The sequence below is a fragment of the Sminthopsis crassicaudata genome, chromosome 1 (assembly GCF_048593235.1).
Source record: "Sminthopsis crassicaudata isolate SCR6 chromosome 1, ASM4859323v1, whole genome shotgun sequence".
Lineage (NCBI taxonomy): Eukaryota > Metazoa > Chordata > Mammalia > Dasyuromorphia > Dasyuridae > Sminthopsis > Sminthopsis crassicaudata.
In genome coordinates, this window is record NC_133617.1 from 575,714,265 (window position 1) to 575,736,819 (window position 22,555).

At 34.9% G+C, this 22,555-nt stretch overlaps 1 protein-coding gene across 3 annotated transcripts in view; it reads right to left on the reverse strand.

The window, feature by feature from the left end:
• CCDC125 (coiled-coil domain containing 125) overlaps positions 1–22,555 on the reverse strand; it is a 73,698-nt gene that overhangs the window by 38,397 nt on the left and 12,746 nt on the right. The window contains exons 2-4 of one of the 3 annotated variants that reach the window (XM_074282208.1): positions 13,764–13,936; positions 6,835–7,157; positions 989–1,050 (exon numbers count right to left, since the gene is read on the reverse strand). In XM_074282208.1, the coding sequence (XP_074138309.1) occupies positions 989–1,050; positions 6,835–7,123 (351 nt within the window). In that variant the 5' untranslated portion in view covers positions 7,124–7,157; positions 13,764–13,936. Of the gene's footprint in view, positions 1–988; positions 1,051–6,834; positions 7,158–13,763; positions 14,013–22,555 lie in introns of all 3 variants that reach the window. The other 2 variants (XM_074282206.1, XM_074282207.1) reach the window with 2 other exon arrangements.

The window sequence follows — 22,555 nt, forward strand, 5'->3', positions numbered from 1 at the left end:
AAAATGCTCATTTCCATACTATTGAACTACTCTTTGCACTTCTGCATTTGAGGGAAGACTAGTCAAGACTATACATTCAAGAAAAGTAGGGAAACTGAGGGAAAGAGGTGATATGGATCTCTTGGTCTTCATGGCTAACAAAAAGCTATGAAAGAGGAAGCTTGAAAGATTCATTACCAAATATAATCTCTTTGAGAGACAATGGGGTTTAAGATGAAGGATAATGACTGTGAGCTTGAAAAGAGAGAACATGCTGAGACTTAGTTACAACATGTAGAAATTTAAACATTTGTCTTCCAAGGACCTTTAATTTTACTTAAATCTCTTTAGATTCAAATATAGTTTTCACATTGATGCCAGTTGTGCTCCCTTTAAGAAACTAGTCCTTTCAGATGGATTTATTCCTTTCTGATTCCCAGCCCCTCCTAGCTGATGCATTATCAATTCAAGAAACTAGGACTTTTGATTCACAAATCCTGGTCAAAAGCACCCTTTTGAATTCCAATTAGAGATCCAGGCTCTCACAACCCCCACCTAGATCTGAGCCAACTTGGGACTCCACCAACAGGTCCCTTTAGCTAAATCTTTCATTATAAAGAACCAAGCTGGAGTCCTCTCTTTGCAGAGGTTCCAAATATAGCAGCCTTACACCTGGCTGCCAAGGATCTCTGTCCACTGGAATCCTATTTCCAGTGCCCTCTTATCTCTACCTTTAACTTTACTAACTAGACTTTACTTCCAAACTGCACAATAAACTTCTTTTATCAATCTAGGTTTTCGGGTCTGTAAATTCCTTTACAGGGACTCTTTGCCACCACTAGAACTTATTTAACTCTGTATCTTTGCGCTGAATCCAGAGGGGTTGCAGGAGAGCTCTATTTGACTCCCTATACTCCAAACCTGCCATTAGACCTCAATTAAACCCTAATTTCATTTAGTTACCCCAATTCTACACCTCATCAACATTACCAAAGATCAAAGAATTTACCTGTAAAACATCATGAAGTTGTTGTCTTAATTCTTCATTTGATAATTCTGAATGAGTAGAATCTATGAAATTAAATGCATTAATTTAGTACTTTTAACATTTAAATAGATAAAATATCTTTTTTCATAAGAAATCAAATATACTTTTCTCCCAATCCACAAATGAACACAACAAAGCTGCACATACTATTTAAACAGTTTACAAATAAAGATTAAAATGTTAAAATATAGGGAGAATGTAAGGGCCCTTTAAATGGGCGGGCACAGCACAACAGGAGATTGAGTGGCCCAGAAGTAATCTCTGTGGATATTAGGCCTGCCCTGTGGGTGGATCTTGGCCACATTGAGATAGCTTCGTAATGGGTGACTCTCTCGCTGGTTGGCTGTGTGTGACACCTCACAGGCCCTTTATAAGCCCACTGCAGGCAGCAGTTGCTCTCTTTAACCTGGCACTCTTTACCCTGGCTCCCTAGCCTGGGTGGCCAAGCCGAGATGGATAGCTGAAAGAGCTAAGGAGTTTGGTAGTGAACACGTGGGTCTTCTGACCAGGTATTCACTAGGGAACCAACAAGTCAGGGCATTATGTGAGTAGGTAATAAAGGCTTTTAAGATTACACGTGGCTGTTCTTGAGCGTGCTACCGGTTATTAAACTATAGATTCAAGAGATCGTGGCCAGAGACTTTTGAAGGCCTCAGAGGAGGCGAGCTGGGTAGAGTTCACACTGCAAAGGACAGTGGTCAAAGGTACTATGTTAGGCCTAGGACAGACTAGTAATTGTAACTGCCAGGAGGGCATGTTACAAGAGAGCAACAGTAACAAACAATAAAAAAAAATACATTCTGTAATGGATAAAGCAAGGGCTGTGACAGAGATTCTAATCTAATGTTATGTATAATAGAAAAGTAATTTAGAGAGTATACTATTGTATGATGCAGCTAGTAGCAGTGCAGAGAGTTGTGGGAATCCCTCTTTGGTCGACGCAGGTCCAATGTACCCAAAATATTAGACTGGCAAAAAGGAGGTTTATTGGCACTGAGAAGTCAGCTTTTGCTAGGAGACTGACTTTTTCAGTGGCTAGGTCCTGACAGAGAGATAAAGGTCCTAGCAGAGATAAAGAGGGGTTAACACTGAGAAAAGAATGTCTTCACACCAGGCAGGGGTCCTGGCAGGCAGCTATGCCAAAGAGGAGTCCCTTGACATGGCATATTCCTGTTTCTAGGCCAAAAAATGAGCCCCCAAATTGCCCTTTAAAAAGGAAATCTGAGACTGAAGTTTCAATTGAATGAAATTACTTCAATGTTGTCACTGCCCCCAGGCCTAGATTCCCAGTTAAATGAGATCACTTAAATTCAAGCTAAAAAGGAGTGGTCCTGTACTAATTTTCAGCTCAACAGAGGGTACAGCTACTCAATAGAGATATCAGGTCCAGATCTCCAGCTAAATGAGACCACTTAAGTTCCAGATAAGGAGGGAGTGGTCCTGGGCCAATCTTAATGAAACCACTGCCCTGAAGGATGGCTCTCTGTCAGAGAAGAGTCTCTCCCCCCAAAAAAATCAGGATAGTTTCAGGGTTTCCTCCATCAATTTTATTATACTATTTTTGGTTTCAATCAATCAATATTTATTAAGCCCTTCCATGTACTAACTTCCACTGTGCTAAACACTAGGTTTCAATTTTATCAATAAAATTATAGGGATATTTGAGTCAGGAATATTTTGATACATTATATATAATTAACATAGAATAATGATTAAAATGAATTTATGGCTTCAGGCACATCTCCCCTTTCTGAAATTGTGCTCAATTTTACATGAAATTTCTAAAAGTTAGCCTTATGTGAATAAAAGTGAGGTAAGAATCATATAGTTTTAATTTTTGTTGTGACAATGACATGGAAAAACATAAATGACCAATCTTCAAGTGAGCAGTTAAGGAGAAATTTGTCGTCTTTTGAGTGAGGTTAAAAAAAAAAAAAAAAAAAAAAAGTATTATCATTGCTAAGAAATTCCTAGTACTATTTTCTTTTTTATTGCTGCCATTTTGAACATTAACCAAAATTAAGTTAGTAATTGAAGTACAATTTACATCATGGTTTTTTCCCCAAGACTCTATGAAGGTACTATTTGTGTTTGTTTGTTTGTTTTGTTTTTTCATATCATTATTTCTCAATAATCACCTCCCTTTAGAATTCTCCCTCTTAAAAAAAATAATTCTCCCTCTTAAGAGAAAGGTACCATTAAATCAAAACAGATTTATGACACTGTCTAACTGCAGGTAAATTCCACAGCAGCAATTACCTTTTCTCAATTTTTTTTCCAAACAAGATGTCATTGCACTTCAATTGTGATTTTTTTTTTTTTTTAGTATTATTTATCATTACTTTACTGTGGTCATTTTTGTTTTTATATTTCTCAGTTCCTATTCCTCTGTTCTGTACCTAATTCATACAAGATCTTTACATGTTTTTCCGAATTGTTCATATGTCATTTCTTTCAATACAGAAATAGCCCACTATATTAATAAACCACAATATGTTCAGCCATTCCATAAATAATAGACATCCACTTTGGTTCCAGTTGTATGCTACTTCAAAAAGCACTGCAATTAATATTTGGAAATTTCATGAGACTTTCTATTTTTTACTTCCTCAAATACATTCCAGGCAATGGCATTCCTGAGTCAAATGGCGTGAACACTCCATTCCAAATTATTTCTCAGAATGTTTGTAGCAATTCATGGCTCTATCAACCACAGTGGATTTGTTTGCTTGTCTCTCCACTGTTATTCCAACATTGACATCTACCATCTTTTCATGATCTTTGATAATTTGGGATGAAATCTAAGTTGTTACATTTTGCATTTTTCTCATCATTAATGATTTAAAACATTTTGTCACATGACTCATTTGCATGTCTTTTGAAAACTCCATAATCTTTGATTATTTGTGATAGGATTTCAAGAATGGATTAACCCAGAAGAATATCTCAAGGTCACCTTGGCAAAGCTGGGGGGATACAGCTTAAAAAGACAGTGTTATCACACTAATCATAGGATTTAGAGCTATTAAAAAAACCTTAAAGAAAGATCATTTAATGAAAAAAGACAGATCTAAAGCAGTGTGATTTCAGAAAACCCTGGAAAGACTTACATGAACTGATGCTGAGTGAAATGAGCAGAACCAAGAGACACAGTAACAAGATTATGTGATGATCAACTGTGATGGACTTGGCTCTTCTCAGCAATGCAGTGATTCAAGACAATTCCAATAGACAGGATGGAAAATGCCATCTGCATCCAGAGACAACTATGGAGAATGAATGTGGATCAAAGCATAGTATTTTTATCTTTTGTTTGTTTGTTTGCTTTTTCTTTGTTTTTCTCTTTTGGGCTAATTTTTCTTGTACAACATGATAAATATGGAAAAATGTCTAAAAGGATTGAACATTTATTTTTTTAAAAAGTACTACAGAGGGCCAGCTAGGTGGGCCAGTGGATAGAGCACCAGCTCAGGAGGACCTGAGTTCAAATCTGCCCTCAGATACTATCTTCCTACCTGTGTGACCTTGGACAAGTTACTTAACCCCAATTGATTCAGGGGAAAAAAAAGTACTACACAAATGTGAATTATTATTATTAGTGTCAGATACTTTTTATATTCTTTAGAAAATTCTTACTTCAATGCTTTCTTATGGCATGGAGGTGATCCTGGTACTAGAAGGCTAAGCCAGTAAAATATAAGCCTACCAAATTTTACACCAGGGAATCTGACTGCTATATAATGACTAGCTCAAATAGGAAAATAATTACCAACAGGTTGATCAGAAAAGGAACTTTTTAGCCAGAGACCCATGAAATAGATAACAATGAGTCTCATTTCTGTGACATTAACTTTCATTTCTATGTTAACTATTTGAAGCAGTAGAACAAAAGAGCAAAGGATTCCTTATTAGATAAATGGCCAAAAGATTTGAACAGTTTTAACAAAAAAACAAAAAGGAAAAAAAGAAATGCATGATTAATGCCTAATTTTTTCAATGCTCTGAATCATTAGTATATTAGTAAACAGCTCTGTGGTTTCCCTTCACAATAACCAAACTGGCAAAGATAATAAAAGATGGCAATAGTCAAATGTTGGAAATACAATGCTGTGAGAACAGAGGTACACTAATAAGCAGTTAAGTGATGGAACTACGAATTGTTTGGAGAACCCTTCAGAACAATTTAAAGGTATGTGATCAAAGTGAATAGATTGTTCATACCCCCAATTCTTATTGATTCATGCTGTAAGGACAAAAAGAGAAGGAATCCAGAGGTACAAAGATGAAAATGAAATTATCCCTACACTCAAGGAGTTTATTATTCTACTGAAAAGGGAAAGGAGGAGACATATGCATAAGTAAATTTATACATACACACACACATACACAGAATATTTCAAGAGGAAAATAATGCTAATAACATTAGGAAAGTACTCCTGTAGGAGATAATATCTGAGCTGGACTGTGAAGAAAACTAAGGATGTTAGGAGGCAAAAGGGCCACATGGAGAACCACTTGTGCAAAGGCAGAAGTGAAAAATGTAATGTCATAAATTGTTAGCAATTGCATGTGATTGAAACAGAGTGTGGAAAGGGAAACAATATGAATAAAAAGGGTAGTATCAACTAGTATTTATTAAGACAAATAGGTAGGAAACAGAGGGATTTAAATAACAGGTTGTAAAAAATAAATCAGGTTGAGTGGCTTATATTTTACCCAAAAATCATGAGGAATTTTTTGAAGATTTTCTGGAGGAATGAAGTATGAAATGGGCAGGGTGTGAAAGAAATACTGATTTAGCAACTATGTAGAAGCTGTATTGGAGAGGAAAGACTGGAGGTAGGATGACCTCTGGTGGTAGAGATAGAATATTGATTAGTACAGGTGAAGTGATGAAGGCATGAATTGGTGGAGAGACTATAATAAAGGAGAGAAGGTACAAATGCAATACATATTATTGATGCAGGAGTTGAGAGAGTGGGAGAAGTAACTCCAAGAATAACTCCAAGACTGTGAACTTAGGTAACTGAAGTGATGATGGTGCCCTCAACAGAAGATTGGAAGAGGGAGTGATTTAGAATACTTAAAGAAATTCAGACTATTAATTAGAAGGACAAATACTGAAAATGAAGCTTAAATACTATGGCCACACAATGAGAAGAGGAGATTCATTGAAAAATACCCTGATATTGGGAAAACTGAAGGCAAAAGGAGGAGATGACAGAGTATGAGATGGATAGATGGTGTCATGGAAAAAAAGAACATGAATTTGGACAGACTTCAAGAGATAAATAGAGGATAGAAAGACCTAGCATGTTATGGTTAAGAAAGTCATAAAAAGTCAGACACAAATGAACAACAACAGAAGAAACAAATTAAACCATTCCAGATGGGACCTTCAGTTTTAGGTTACTATTGGACATCTAGGTCAAGATGTCCAGAAAGTAGTTGTTAAGGGCAAAGGTGGGGGAATAGAGGTACATTACTGTACTTAGAAAGGAGATTAGGGCTGGATATAGAAATTTGGAAGTCATCTCCATGAAGATGATAATTTAACCCATGAGAGTTGATAAGTACATCAAGGAAGAGGTCCCATATATATCAAAATATTTATGGCAGCCCTTTTGTGGTAGCAAAAAAAGCAAAAATAAACCAAAAAAAGTGAGTACTCATATCAACAATCCTATAAAGTATCCAGAAGAGAAATCCTAAAGTTACAAATGAATACTCAAAATGAAGTATTAGGAAGATTTTTGATTTGTTATAATCATTCAGAATAAAGGGAAAAATGAGAAATTTTGTCTTACCAGTACTATTTTGTCTTTTACAACTTGCAAATCCATGGTTTTTGGAAGATGTGACATGTGAATTATGATGCTTGAAATAACGAAAAATGTTACTGTTGCTTTCTTCCTCTTTTCCTGGAGATGAAGGAAAGGATCCTATTCTGGAATTAGATGCCTTTGAATCTTCCGCTTCATAAATACCACCAGGTTTTCTGCCAAGTCCATTTCCTAGATCTCCATCTGTCATGTCATCTTCCCCTCCAAAGGTTTCCTCCTCCAATTTTGGGGGCAATTCAATCACCACACTCATTACTCAAATGTGCTTTTAATATACAGAAGAATATCTATAGGTAAGAGAAATAGTTATAACACTTAAATTTAATAGAAAAAGTAAAATTTTGGGAAATGAATGAAAAGCTCCCAGTATTCTAAACAATTATCAAAACCCACTATCAGTGCACAAATACCACTTCATTGCAAAAAAAAAGAATGTTCAAATGACCACCATACTGATTTTACTTACTAGAATATAAAAATAAAAATCCTAAGTACTTCTGATTTGAAACTGTTGAAAATTTGAGAGTAATTGTTTCCTCTGAATTCAATATCCTATTGATCAAAACTAACAAATTCAGTCCCTTCCAGCAAAACAAGGAATTATTGGTTTTTTAAAGGTATAGAAAAAGAATAGTTTAGTGCTACTTTAAAGGACGTAGATCAGAATATGTCTCCCTTCATCCTGATTAAGATATAGTTGAATCCATCACCACAGTTACTATAGTCCCAAGGAACTATTTATTACTCTAGAATAATTGTTGAAATGAAGTTAAAGTTTTTAATAACATTACAGGTAAGAGAGTATTCTATACATGAGGAAAGAAAGAGAGAAAGATAAAGAGAGAGAGAAAAAAGAGAGAGAAAGAAAGAAAAGAGAGAAGGAGGGGAAAAGGGAAGGAGAGAAGGAAAGAAGGAAGGAAGCAAGGAAAAAGGAAAAAAGAGTACAAATCTCTTTGGTTTAAATAATGGCAAAAACAGTGGAGGAAAAACAGATATTGTTGAGTGGCAATGGTGATATTGTCAGCTTTGTGAAGTAATACCTCGGAATTATTGCCAGTATTGTTTGTATGATGCCATCAGGAAAACAGACTAAGAAATAAGACCTAGAACACATTCTGGGCTCTTAAAAATGCAAATTTCAAAAGAAAAATGATTTATTTCAATCCTAAAGTTACCATTAATTTTTTTTTACAGTTATTAAACACAGATGTCAAGTAAATGGCTTGATATCAAATGTTGTTTGATATTTAGAAAGACATAGGAATTGTAGTTTTATTTGAAAGAAGACTCATAAAATGAAAGTGAAATGTCATACAGATATAAGCTTCCATTTCTGAAGCTCTTATCAGTTGAAATCCCCTCCTCCTACACTCCCCAAAATAAATTATTAAGCTATCACTACTTCAAGCAAGCCTATCAATAATTTTAGTTTACGTATTGGAGAATGTACCAAGGAGGAAAAGGACTTCTTGATTCTCTTCATCCACCATGAGTATCTTATAGCAGATAGCACACAAACACAGTACCTATGAACTTATATGCAGACTGAAAGGAGGATTCAAGCCTAATGCAGTCTAAACCTTACCAAGCTTCTATGGAGAAGATCCCTACATATAACCTAACCTATTAGCACAGAAGGTCAGCACCTACTTTAAGGGTTGCTTCATGGGTAAAATCCAAATTAAAGAGTTCCTAATTTTGAGAGTTCCAAGCACTATATCTTCTAGAGAGAGGATTCTCTGATACATCCAGATCATTGGAGATAGAAAAAGCCAATCCATATAGTTCCTATGCAGCATCATACTTGGACTGCAGAACCACTGAAGACTTAGCTGAGCCAGTAGCTTGGGTTAGTAGGAACCATGGCTAACCAATATGCTGCAGCAGCCAGTGGAGTGTAATTTAACAGAGACTGTGAGACCAATACAATCAGGAATAGTTCTAGGACAATAATGACTTTGAAACATCCCCTCCAATATGCCATGACCATGCATGAATCCAATATGTGAATCTAACAACTTATAACTTCTATGTATATATACATATTCTTTCTATGTTAGGTGTATTTGTGGGAGAGGTTTATGGAATATATTTTGTTGCTACTCTTCATACAACCCATTTCAGTAAATGCTTTACTCAAAATTGTGTCCTCTGGCTGACTATTGAAAAGTAAAACATATTATTTGGAGCTTATGTAATATAGCTTGAAGAGCTGAGGAGTCACAGATTACTTTGAATTCAGAATAACCACACAACCCAACCTTTGAATTAGCATTATTTACAAAAGTCTAAGTATAGACTTTTCTTTACTTCACAAAATTTGAAAATTTTAAGAATAAAATCAAATTTAAATGATGAAGATGTAAAGAAAATTATAACATTCATATTAATTGACATGATATGTGTAATGAATATATTAATAATTTAGATTTTTCAGAGCTACCATTTTCCCAGAAGATTCTGACTTGGCTGTCAGAGTCTCACAATGCAACTTAAAACGATCAACTCTTGACAACACTCTCCTGTGTATGTTAAATGAAATGAATCAAAGATTGCAGAACTTGTTCCCATCCCACAGATCTTGAGTTCTGTCCCCTTCCAAGTAACAAATCCTGAAATTTGCAACAATCATACCCTAAATTGTCTTGCAGTAATGGGCTTATTGTGGAAAATTACTCAGGCCACAGAAATGTGATTGTTTATAAGCTACTTTCCTCCTTCCTTCCCACTTTTGATTTGTGTATAAAATCTGTGCCTTTATTCCAAAAGGTACAGTCTTCTTCCCAGGAGAACTTCTCACTCTAAAATTGATTCATTAAGCCTTTATCTGATCTCTAAAAACCTGTTTCTAGGCCTTATTTGAACAGTTGCAATCATTTACAATTTAGAGATCAATACAGTACAATTCTGTTAATAAAGACAACTCTTGACCACAGCTAGCCCTTGGCAAAAGTATTTGTAAATTCCTCCCTGTCCCAGTTTATCCTTTTTCTATTCTTTTATCCTTTCTATGCATTCATCATAAGAAGAATGTAGGTGTCATGTTTAACATATATTGGATTACTTACCATCTAGGGGAGGGGGAGGGGAAAGGGGGAGAAAAATTGGAACAAAAGGTTTTGCAAGGGTCAATGTTGAAAAATCCTTGCATATGTTTTGAAAATAAAAAGCTTCAAAAAAAAGGGGAGGAATAAAATTAAAATATAGGTTTCTTGGGAGAACTCACTGGGGAATTTGGGGTTTTTAAATTCCCTGTGCTTATTAAAGTGCTCTGGACATAGTAAGCATTAATAAATTCACTGAACTAAATGCTTTACCTTCCTCACCTTCCACCAAAACCAATCAATTAAGAATCTTAAAATCACATTTTAAAAAATGTTTAATAGTACTTCATTTTTCCAAATGCATACAAAGATGTTTTTCAATATTCACCTTTGCAAAACTTTGTGTTCCAAATTTTTCTCCCTTTTCTCCCTCTTCTCCCTTGTCATGCCCCAGCACCACCACAGCAAGCAATCTGATATAGGTTAAATGTGCAATTCTTCTAAGCATATTTAATCCTATCTATTCTTAAGTCTTGATAAGTTATCTTTCCAAAGTCCATTTGTATTTAAGCAAAGGAATGAATTTCTAATTGTGGAATCCTAAGAATCTAAGGAGTGGATAGTAAAGAACAAAGCATTTTCAGGGAAAAGGTTTGAAAATGCTCCTGAAATTATATCCCTTTGTCCAGTACCTACTTTTCCTAATCAAAGATTAGCCCAGTTCAGGTTCATTTTCTAGCTAGGTATAATAATAAGCATATACTTTTGAATAAGAGGTAAAGGAAACAAGCATTAATTAAGTGCCAAGGCATTGTGCTAAATTTATAAATGTTATCTCATTTGATCCTCTCAACAACTCTGGGAAATGGATGCTATTATTACCCTCATTTTACAAGAGGAAACTGAAACAAGAGGTTAAATGACTTGTCCAGTGTCACCTAGCAAATAACTGAATCCACCATTGAACCCAGATCTTCCTGATTCCAGCCCAGTGATTGCTCTAGCCACTGAATCCCAACAACAACAACAAAAAAATTCATCTGAGATGTTCCTCCTTTGTCTGGAATCCTAGGGAAAATCCCAATATATTTTGTGATACTACTACTTATCCTTATTTCTACAAGAAAATTCAGGAGCAATGTCCTAATGAGAATGAAGTTTTCCTTTAATATCCTCTTGTATATTATTTTGCTTCCTATCTTTGCTATAAAGAATGCAACCAAATTCTAAGCCTCCTCCCTCTTGTGTAAAAATGTGATGAGAGTAACTATAATTTCAAACAAACTGCTTCACTGCAGCCATTTAAATGTTCCATGGTTTTCTTCATTATAACTCATATTTCCATAAGGCTTAAAGGTTATAAAGTTATCTTCCTCACAACAATATGGTGTTAGGCAGGAAGTACAAGTATTATTATTATTATTCCTATTTTATTGAAGAGGAAACTGACTCCATAAAAAGGAAGTGACTGGCCCAAAAGACAAACCCACAGTATATGACTGTCTGAATTTTAATCCATGCCCTCTTAACTCCAAATCTATTTTAATCCCATTGTACCATTCTGCTTCTAAATATACAAATGATTACAAATCGGTATTTAAAAAAAAAAACTACTACTTTTGCATACATTTAAACAGATAAGCCACAAGAGTACAACATATAATGACTATAACACTGTAAATGAAAAGATCCCTAAAAGGAGGTTGAACTTGGAGTAATTGAAAAAACCCAAGGAAGGAAGGCCTGGAGAAGAGATGATAAAACATACCTCCTCCCTCACTGCAGAGAGGTGGGAGACTACTAGGGGCTTAAAAGGGCATAAATATGCACTGTCAGAAAAGGTTTCTGTGTCAGAAGTTTTGGCTTAATTGTTTTTCTTTGTCACAAGGGAGGGTTGGAAACCACTATGATGTAAAGACAAAAGGCACCAAAATAAAATGTATTTTTTTAAAAATTTGAGTATTTTGTGCAATGTTGAGAGAATCCAATTTAGGTGATAAGCCTCAAGATACAAAGCAAAATCAAATGCATCTTGCATCTTCTCTCAAATATTCTGCTCTTTAAACAGCTGGTTGGACGGAACTCCAAAGAAATACAATTTTATTGCCATGGTCCCTCAACTTGAGCATCTTTTATAATACCATGACAGCTAAACAGAGGCCAAGAAGTAAGGAATTTAGCTATTCCTTAGAATCAATGACTTGAAAATAAGGCTTACAAAAAAGAAAAGAAATCAGATTTATTCCTAAGTAAAGAAAGTATGAGAAAGATCTCCTTGACTTGTTGGCTCTTTGAAACACTAAGCCACACTACTGATGAAATAACTAAATGAAAACAGTGGAAAATAAAGTCACAGGCACTAGAACAATAAGGGCAATGGGATATTCAAAAGAAACATTGATTCTGAATCAAAGGGGTCTGGATTCAAATTCCATCTATTCCATGTTTACTACCTGTTACCTTAGGCAGTTCACTTAACTTAGACCTCCATTTTTTCACCTGTAAAATAAAGGGTTTGGACAAGGTTTCTCTGGTTCTGCACAGGATTATAATCCTATAATCAGCTGGTCCAATATTCACATTTTAGAGATGAGGAAGATAATGCTCAGAATAATCAAAATAATTTGATCAGGATTATAAATCTAATAAGTAGTAGAGTACAAAGTTGAGTTTACTCAAATACTATATCTAGTATTTCAATTTTATTGTTCTATCTTTTTATAAAAAGCCCAATTATACCTTGTTAAGAATTATATTAACAAGGATGATAGAAGAGTATAGAGTGATTTAAATGAAGTTCAAGGTTTATTAGAGGTTTGGGGCACTATTTTACGGTATAAGTTGTTTAGTCAGTCACATTTATTATTGTATTAAGAAGGCACATATTGAATGCTGGGGATACAAAGAAAAGCAAAAACAGCCCCCATCCTCAAAGAGCTTACATTTTTTTTTATTTTATTAAAGCTTTTTATTTACAAAACATGTGCATGTAATCAAAGTTTTCTATTTTGTGATCAGTAATGATCTCTAGTTCTCCTTTGGTCACAAATTCCTTCCTCCTCCATAAGTCTGAGAGGTAAACTATCCTATGTTCCTCTAATTTATTTATGATCTTGTTCTTTATGCCTAAATCATGGACCCATTTTGATCTTATCTTGGTATATGGTATTAAGTGTGGGTCCATGCCTAATTTCTAAGATTAGAAGGGAAGTAACAAACTGGGAAAACATTTTTACAATTAAAGATTCTGATAAAGGCCTCATCTCCAAAATCTATAGAGAACTGACTCTAATTTATAAGAAATCAAGCCTGGTCAAAGGATATGAACAGACAATTTTCAGATGATGAAATTGAAACTATTTCCACTCATATGAAAGAGTGTTCCGAATCACTATTGATCAGAGAAATGCAAATTAAGACAACTCTGAGATACCACTACACACCTGTCAGATTGGCTAAGATGACAGGAAAAAATAATGATGAATGTTAGAGGGGTGTGGGAAAACTGGGACACTGATGCATTGTTGGTGGAGTTGTGAAAGAATCCAACCATTCTGGAGAGCAATCTGGAATTATGCGCAAAAAGTTATCAAACTGTGCCTACTCTTTGATCCAGTAGTGCTACTGCTGGGCTTATATCCCAAGGAAATACTAAAAAAAGGAAAGGGACCTGTATGTGCCAAAATGTTTGTGGCAGTCCTTTTTGTAGTGGCTAGAAACTGAAAATGAATGGATGCCCATCAATTGGAAAATGGTTGGGTAAACTATGGTATATGAAGGTTATGGAATATTATTGTTCTGTAAGAAATGATCAACAGGAGGAATACAGAGAGGCTTGGAGAGACTTACATGAACTGATGCTGAGTGAAATGAGCAGAACCAGGAGATCGCTGTACACTTCAACAACAATACTGGATGAGGATGTATTCTGATGGAAGTGGATATCTTCGACAAAGAGAAGATCTAATTCAGATCCAATTGATCACTGATGGACAGAATCAGCTACACCCAGAGAAGGAACACTGGGAAATGAGTATAAACTGTTTGCATTTTTGTTTTTCTTCCCAGGTTATTTTTACCTTCTGAATCCAATTCTTCCTGCAACAACAATAAAACAAAACAAAATAAAACAAAAAAAAGTTCGGTTCTGCACACATATATTGAATCTAGGACATACTATAACATACTTAACATGTATGGGAATGCCTGCCATCTAGGGGAAGGGGTGGAGGGAAGGAGGGGAAAATTTGGAACAGAAGGGAATGCAAGGGATAATGTAAAAAATTACCCATGCATATGTACTGTCAAAAAAAATGTTATGATTATAAAATTAATTTTAAAAATTAAAATAAAAAAAAAACTATCCATGTGCATGGATAATTTTTCAACATTGAGCCTTGCAAAACTTTCTGTTCCAAATTTTTCCCTCCTTCCCCCTACTTCCTCCCCTAGATGGCAAGTAGTTCAATACATATTTTAAATATATGTTAAATGCAACAGATACATACATATTTATGCAGTTATTTTGCTGCACAAGAAAAATCAGATCAAGAAGGGAAAAAACAAAATGCAAGCAAACAACAGAAAAAGTGAGAATGCTATGTTGTGGTCCATACTCAGTTCCCACAGTCCTCTCTCTGGGTGTAGATGCCTCTCCATCACTGAACAATTGGAACTAAGTGAATCATATCTCATTGTTGAAGAGAGCCACATCCATCAGAATTGATTATCGCATAATGTTGCCATGTATAATAATATTCTGGTTCTGTTCACTTCACTTAGCATCAGTTCATGTAAGTCTCTCCAGGCCTTTCTGAAACCATCCTGTTAGTTGCATCTTAAAGAACAATAATATTCCATAACATTCATATACCATAACTAATTCAGCCACTCTCCAATTGATGGGCATCCACTCAGTTTCCAGTTTCTAGCCACTATAAAAGAGCTTACATTCTAATGAGGAAACATTATGTAAATAACTAAGTACATATCAATTATATACAAGAATAAGTGGAAGGGATTAGCAGCTGAGAAGATCAAGAAAAACCTTTTTTAGAAGATGGGATTTGAGTTAAGTCTTAAAGGAAGCTAAGGAAATCAAGAGGTGGAGATGAGGGGGGGCAGAATACTCTAGGCGTGGCTAGAGAACAATGTCAGGGGGGAAAAAAAAAAAACAAAAAACAAAAAACTCTGGAAACAGAATAGTGTTGAAAAGGTGATTGAAGGGTGATCTAATCATGTTACTCTAAACCCCTAGCCTAATCAACTCCAGTGGGTTTTATTACCTTCCAGAGGAAATAGAAAATGCTCTTTGGCAGTGACACACACTCTGATCTATTGACACTGGCCTTCTGGCTATTTTGCAAACAAGATGCTTTATGTCTTGGCTCTTGACATTTTGTCAGGTTGTCCTCCATGTCTCTAACACTCTGCTCTATTCATTTGACTGACCTCCCTAGATTTCATTAAGTTCCAGCTGAAATCCCACATTTTACAAGAAGCCTTGTGCTTTGTTGTTGATAATGTTAAGGGCATCTGGTGGTACAGTGGATACAGTGGATACAGTGCCAGTCCTAGAATCATGAAGACCTGAGTTCAAATCCCACCTCAGCCATTTAACTAGCTGTGTAACCCTGGACAAACAGTTGGATAGGCCTAAGTGGCAAAAATCCCACATTCTACATTGTACAAGAAGCCTTCTCCCATACCTTTTAATACCAGTGCTTTCCCTCTTTAATTATTTCCTATTTATCCTGCATATAATTTATATTTGTTTGCATTTTGTCCTCCCCATTAAATTGTAAACTCCTTAAGAGTAGGGATTGTCTGACTTCTTTTCTATGCCCAGGGCTTAGAAGGCCTTTTATAAATGTTAGTTGATTGATTGATTGTATTTGTGCTTTATTAGCCTGGCTTTTGAAAATGAGAGAGACATTTGTGTACATTTCAATTCCATTTTGAACGGGACTTAGACATCTCAAATTCAACTTATAATAAATTCCCTTCCTTCCCTGGCTCCAACTCAATCCCTAATTCTCTATTTTGAGTTGCTAGCATACCCACAATAGTTACTTAGGTTCATAATGTAAAAGTAATTCTTAATTCTTCCTTTACTCTCAACCTCCATTTCCAAATTTTGTTGATGCTACATCCACATCTCTTACATCTTTATTTATAGCTTTTATCCTAGTTCAAAATCTCATAATTTTTCACCTGCACTATCACAAAATCTTCTTAATTAATCTCCTTAATTCTATGTTAGTCTCTTCCCTTTTTAGTGAATTCCTCATGTAGCTGCCAAATTAATATTTATTAAAAACAAACAAACAAACCAGATCTGACAATGCCATTCTCTTCCTCCCCTTACTTTAAAAAAGAGGCAAAAAGCCTCTATGTTGCCTCTAGGATAAAATATAAATTCAAATCCAGTATTTAAAGTCTGCCATAATACACTCCAGCATACTTTTTCAGGTGTGGTCCATAGAGTTAGACACAATGGATAATAACATCAAGATTCCTCCCCACCCCAAAGTACCTTCCATTCAATCATTAGAATGATTTTTTTTTTAAACACAAGTCCAATCAAGTCACCTTCCCTATCACCCCTTAAGTCAATAAGCTCCTATTGCCTCCAGGAGTAAATACAAAATGCTCTGCTTAGCATTCAAAACCCTTCTATACCTTATTTCCCCCCTTTCTTCACTTTCTGTTCCAGACTTTCCAGATATTTGTTCTCTACTCATGACATTCAAACTCATGTCTTTCCTCACTTCAATCTTGTGGGATACCTATCATATCCCAAATTTGTTTCACACACACACACACCCCTCAAGTCCTACCTCCATAAGGAAGCCTTTCTTGATTCCTGAATTTATTAGCTCTCTCTTCCTCTTAAAATTATTTTATATATAGTTTATATTCATTGTAAATATCATCATTAGCAGAAGGTAAATTCCTTGAGGACAAGGATTATTTCTTTTACTTGATATTCCTTATGCCTAACATGGTGCTGTAGACTGTTGAACTGAATTATGTGTTAGGAAGATTCTTATTTTTTAATTATTTATAATATATTTCAAAAGGAAAATGTGTTCTGAGATCCAAATAATTTACATACAAATATATTTTGGGAAAACAATCTTTTTTTTTTTTTTAATTTTACATTACTGTGTTGTTGATATCTTTTGTTTTCTGCCTTTAAAAAAAAAAAGTTATTGCCCATTACATTAATTTATGAACATACCCTCCCTTCATATTTGACAAGCTTTTCCTTGTAAGATTTTTTAAAAAGAAAAAAATTAGTTCTGGAAAATCAGCACATTAACTATATCTAACATATAGCACTCTGTCCCCATAATCACCCATTTTTTTGAATGAAAGGAAGTATTCTTATTTCTAGGGCAATTTTGGTTATTATAATTATATAGCATTCAGTTTCAGTTTTTATTGGAACATGACCTCCTCTTTGTTGATTGGGATTTTCCTGCATTACTGGACAAATAATGGCTTTTTTTCTAGTGATAACCTTACATTTATAAAATACTTTGGCATATATTATTTGATTGGGATCAAAATCAAACAGTTGCAGCATGATTTACTTATAACATGAGTATTGATAGAGTTCATTAAAACCAGTATTATATATGAGCAACACATTGCTTAAAAACTTAGTATGGCATATATTGTCAAGTACTAAGAACACTAATGAAACTGAATTTAGCTTAACATTTTAAAAGCTTAATATTAATTGAATAACATATTACAAATATTATACTTCATCGTAATATATTGAGAAAATAAAATATAACCCCATAGACAGGAGGAATTGTAAACTTTTTCTTAGAAGGGGAATAGCTTTCAGCCAGTGTGGGCATTGATTGAATACATTTAGTTTAAACTAAAAGTCACAATTATTTGTTAATTCCATCATTACTTACTTTCACTCTCATGCAACATTCATAGCAAAGATGAGCTAGATGGCTCAGTGAATAGACTAGTGGGCCTAAGGAGAGGGAGATTTAAGTTCAAATAAATCACTTTGGTCTGTCCCAGTTTCCTCAACTGCAAAACTGGGATATTAATAGCAAATAGTATCTCATTGGCACTAGAGCTCTTTTTTTCAGATTCAGAACACTTAGGTTATAGTTTCAGGTATGCTATCGTAACTGAATACCAATGTCTTTATTAAATAGGATTAATAAAATCTGCTCTTCTCCCTTATTTGTGATGATCATATTAAGTGATATAATTAGTATTCTAGGTTGAATTCAAGTTTAAAATTTTTTATGTATTGAATAAAATTAAAATATAGGGAGATTTTATTGAGTGGAAGAGAGTATCACTGAGAAATTATGATGTTTTAAAACATCAAGAACAGAGCAATAATAAAGCACTTAAAAAGGAAAATATAAATAAAAGTAAAAGAACAGTATCTTTTTAAATACTTCTTTTATTGAGAACACTTAACAAACAACAACCTATTCCTTTTTGGAATTTACTACTCACATCAAGAATCCAATTTAATTTTATTTCTATTCCTAAGCACTAACTTCTTGTTAATGTACTTCCAACATTGACTGTTAATCCTGGTAAGATACATTTTTTTTTACATGAAGAAAATTGGGGATGGGGTATATATCTTTTATTATAAACAATGCTACTAATAATAGTTAACATTTATATACATGTGAAATTCATATACACTTTAAAATTTTAAAAACCCTATGTATATTATCTCATTTGATTGTCCCAACAACCCTGTGGGATAAGTATTATTATATCCTTTTACAGAAGAAGAAACTGTTGTCTAGGAAAGGGGCATGTGTAGACAGGGCCCCTGAATAGGAAATCAAAGTTTAGCCATTAGGACAAATCTCTCCTTCCTCATTTCCAGATCGATGGCCAAAGAACCTAGTCTGCATTATCTGGGTGTGGTAAAGAGAAAAATAGAGCCTAGATCAGGGGTTCTCAAACTACGGCCTGCGGGCCGGATGCGGGCCTGCTGAGGATGTTTATGAGGCCGCTGGGTTATGGCAAATGGGCTGAGGGGCGGAGACAGTGTGAGTTTTTGTTTTTACTATGTCCAGCTCTCCAACAGTCTGAGGGACAGTGAACTGGCCCCCAATTTTAAAAGTTTGAGGACCACTGGCCTAGATGAAGATAGAATGTTTGCAAGAATATACTGGTAAGCAGGAGGAATACAGAGAGGCGTGGAGAGACTTACATCAACTGATGCTGAGTGAAATGAATAGAACCAGAAGATCGCTGTACACTTCAATGCTGTATGAGCATGTATTCTGATGGAAATGATAGATATCTTCAACATAAAGAAGATCCAACTCACTTCCAGTTGATCAATGATGGACAGAAATAACTACACCCAGAGAAGGAACACTGAGAAGTGAATGTAAATTGTTAGCACTACTGTCTATCTACCCAGGTTACACCTTCGGAATCCAATTCTTAATGTGCAACAAGAAAATGGGATTTACACACATATATTGTATCTAGGTTATACTGTAACACATGTAAAATGTATGGGATTGCCTGTCATCTAGGGGAGGGAGTGGAGGGAGGGGGGGGTTAATTTGGAAAAAATGAATACAAGGTATAATGTTATAAAAAAAAATTGCTCATGCATATATACTGTGGAAAAAAAATTCTAAATAAAAATTAAAAAAAAAAAGAAGAAGAATATACTGGTAAATATTTAACAATTGGTTGGGGGGGGGAGAGAAATTATACTGGATACACTTTTAAATTTAATCTATGTCATTAACATATTCTCCACTACTTCCTTAAATTTAGATAATTAACAAACATTCAAATCCTGATTTATAGTTTTTACCAATGAAAATTTATTAGCTCTCAACAACAATATGAGTTGGTTCCAGAATAAATGCACATTTATATCTTCTCAAAACTGCTGAAGGGACAAGAGGGAAAAGGATAGCAGAGGGCACACTAATAGCAGTAGTGGGAAGTAATAAGATTCCTGTAGCCACTTATCATCATGAAAGTGAAATTATATAAATGGGCCATATTTGTATAAACTTGGAGCTATTATGTTCAATGCTGGCCATATTCATTGATAATCATTACTTTCCTCCCCAAACCTGTAATTTCATTGGTATAAAGAACTCTGTGAGGAAACTCTCTTGCCCACTATTTCATTACTTCTTAATCACCTCTTTGAGAACCTTTTTGCTGTCTTGATTTAGGTCCATAAACCAACTAGCCCAGATCTAGTACTCCAACTATTTTCATGCTCTGCTCCCTCCCCACTTTACCCCCCCCCCACTCTCCTTGCACTGATTTCCACCTGTAGCTGGAAGAACAGTAATTAAATTCACATTTCTTTTCCTGGGATGGCTATATCAATCTTTTGGCCTATGACCCCATTCTTATCTCTATAACTTTCCAGACTAAAGTATAGTCTCCCCTATTAAAATGTAAGATTCTTGAGAGCAGAAACTGCTTTCACTTGTATCACTAGCATTTATGATGCTACCTGACATAGTCACTTCTTATTAAAAGCTTTTTCTCTAATTTATTCATTCATTTATTTAACAAATGCAGATCTGCATCTGTTCTACAACTTAACAGTCTTAGAGAGTTGCCCAAGGCACTGAGGGGCTAAGGGACTTGTTCAGGGTCATACAGCCAGGCTGGATCAGAAAAAGGATCTGAACCTAGGTTTTGCTAACTCCAAGACTAGACCTTGATTCATGACACCATCCTGCTTTTCATTCCCTATTAAGTTGTGCGCCAGAGAAGGAACACTGGGAATTGAATGTAAAATATTAGCACTACTGTCTATCTATACCTTCGAAATCCAATACTTACCGTGCAACAAGAAAATTGGATTTACACACATATATTATATCTAGGTTATACTGGAACACATGTAAAATGTATGGGATTGCCTGTCATCTAGGGGAGGGAGTTAAGGGAGGGAGGGAGGGAGGGGAAAATCTGGAAAAATGAATACAAGGGATAATGTTATAAAAAAATTACTCATGCATATATACTGTCAAAAAATTATAATTATAAAATTAATTTGAAAAAAAGAAAAAAAAAAAGTTGTGTGATCTAAGAGATACCCCAGAGTAATACCCATATGTCTGTTATGGGGAAGATTCTGTCCTGTTACAAAAGACATAGGGAAGGAATATTGAAATATTCAAAATAAAGAACTAACAGCTATTAAGAAATGGAAGGGACAACCTTATGAGGCAATAATATGCTTAAACACAGGCCTAGATATTAGGTAGGGGTGGAGATCAGCATAGACTAGATGATTTCTTTACAAAAAAAAAAAAAAAAAAAAAAAAAAAAAGGTCCTTCCAATTATTTGATTTATTTCTTTGAAGATATTTTAGGCTCTGGATAAAATGAACCCAAAAAATGTGATCTGAGTCACATTTTTATTAAAACACCTTAGCAAATTTAGTTTAACATGAATGACAGAAAGCAAAGTCTGATGGATAGAATAGGGGGACAAGTAATCTATATTAAGAGAAAGAACTCAAAAGGTTTCAAGAAAGGACTGCCACAGTAAAGAGTTCTAAGCAAGAGTATAATGAGAACACATGGAGTTTGGGGCTGAGGGTATCAAAGACAGACACCCAAAAAAAACCCTTCACAACTTTATCTAGAATTATTTCTTTGAAATGCTATGCAATAATTACCTATTGCAACATGGTTGATCTGTACTAATTTCCTTTTAAAGGAGTTAATCTTCTAATATTAAACTGTAAATTTCATTAAAAAAGGGACTGCTTCTCAACTAAATTTTGCATCACCTTCAGTGCCTAAGCATACAACAGATATTCAATATTTAACAGAATCAACTATGATTCAAGGCACTAGCTGCTCTGAGTCCACAAGATTGCAGCAGTACTGGGAAGTGATTTTTCAACTTGTTTTGGATCCTACAGAACAAGGAATTACTGACCTTATAGACCCTAACAATTTTGAGACACTTATGGTGTCAAAAGATGTCTAGACCAATATTTAAACTGGTTACATGTACATACTTAAATTGTTTCTAAAGTTACACTAATATTACATATCTGCAACTGTGACAGTATTCATTGTATCTTCATTACCAAAGTTCTCCAGAAATTTGGGGTATGGAATAAAGATTTCATACACATACTTTGAAAAATATTTAAAGATACTTCTGCACCAAAAGGAATACCAGTTCAACAATGGGGATATAAAGACACATAATATTGTCCCTAACTCAAGATAATATTCTAGAAGATACCAAATGCAAACAATATAAATGATGTAAAGTGTATGTAAAATGAGATTCAATGTGATGAGACAAAGTGGGAGATCCAAATTACTCTAAAAAGTTTCTGGGAAAAATTTTTTTGGCTACAAGACTCAATGAAGACTTTATGGAGGAAACTTGAAGCTTTCCTGGAAAGACCAGGATTCTGAAAAGTTTAGAAAAGGGGATACATTTCTGGGACAGAGGACAACCTGCCAGGATGCATAAAGGGGCTGGAAATGGTTGTACTATTACCCTGCTGAGGGGAAAGTAATTCGAAATAAAGCCGTCCAAGAGATTTGGAGCCAAATTGGGAAGGGTCTTACATACCAGTCAGGCAACGAGTTTGGGTTAAGTTAAG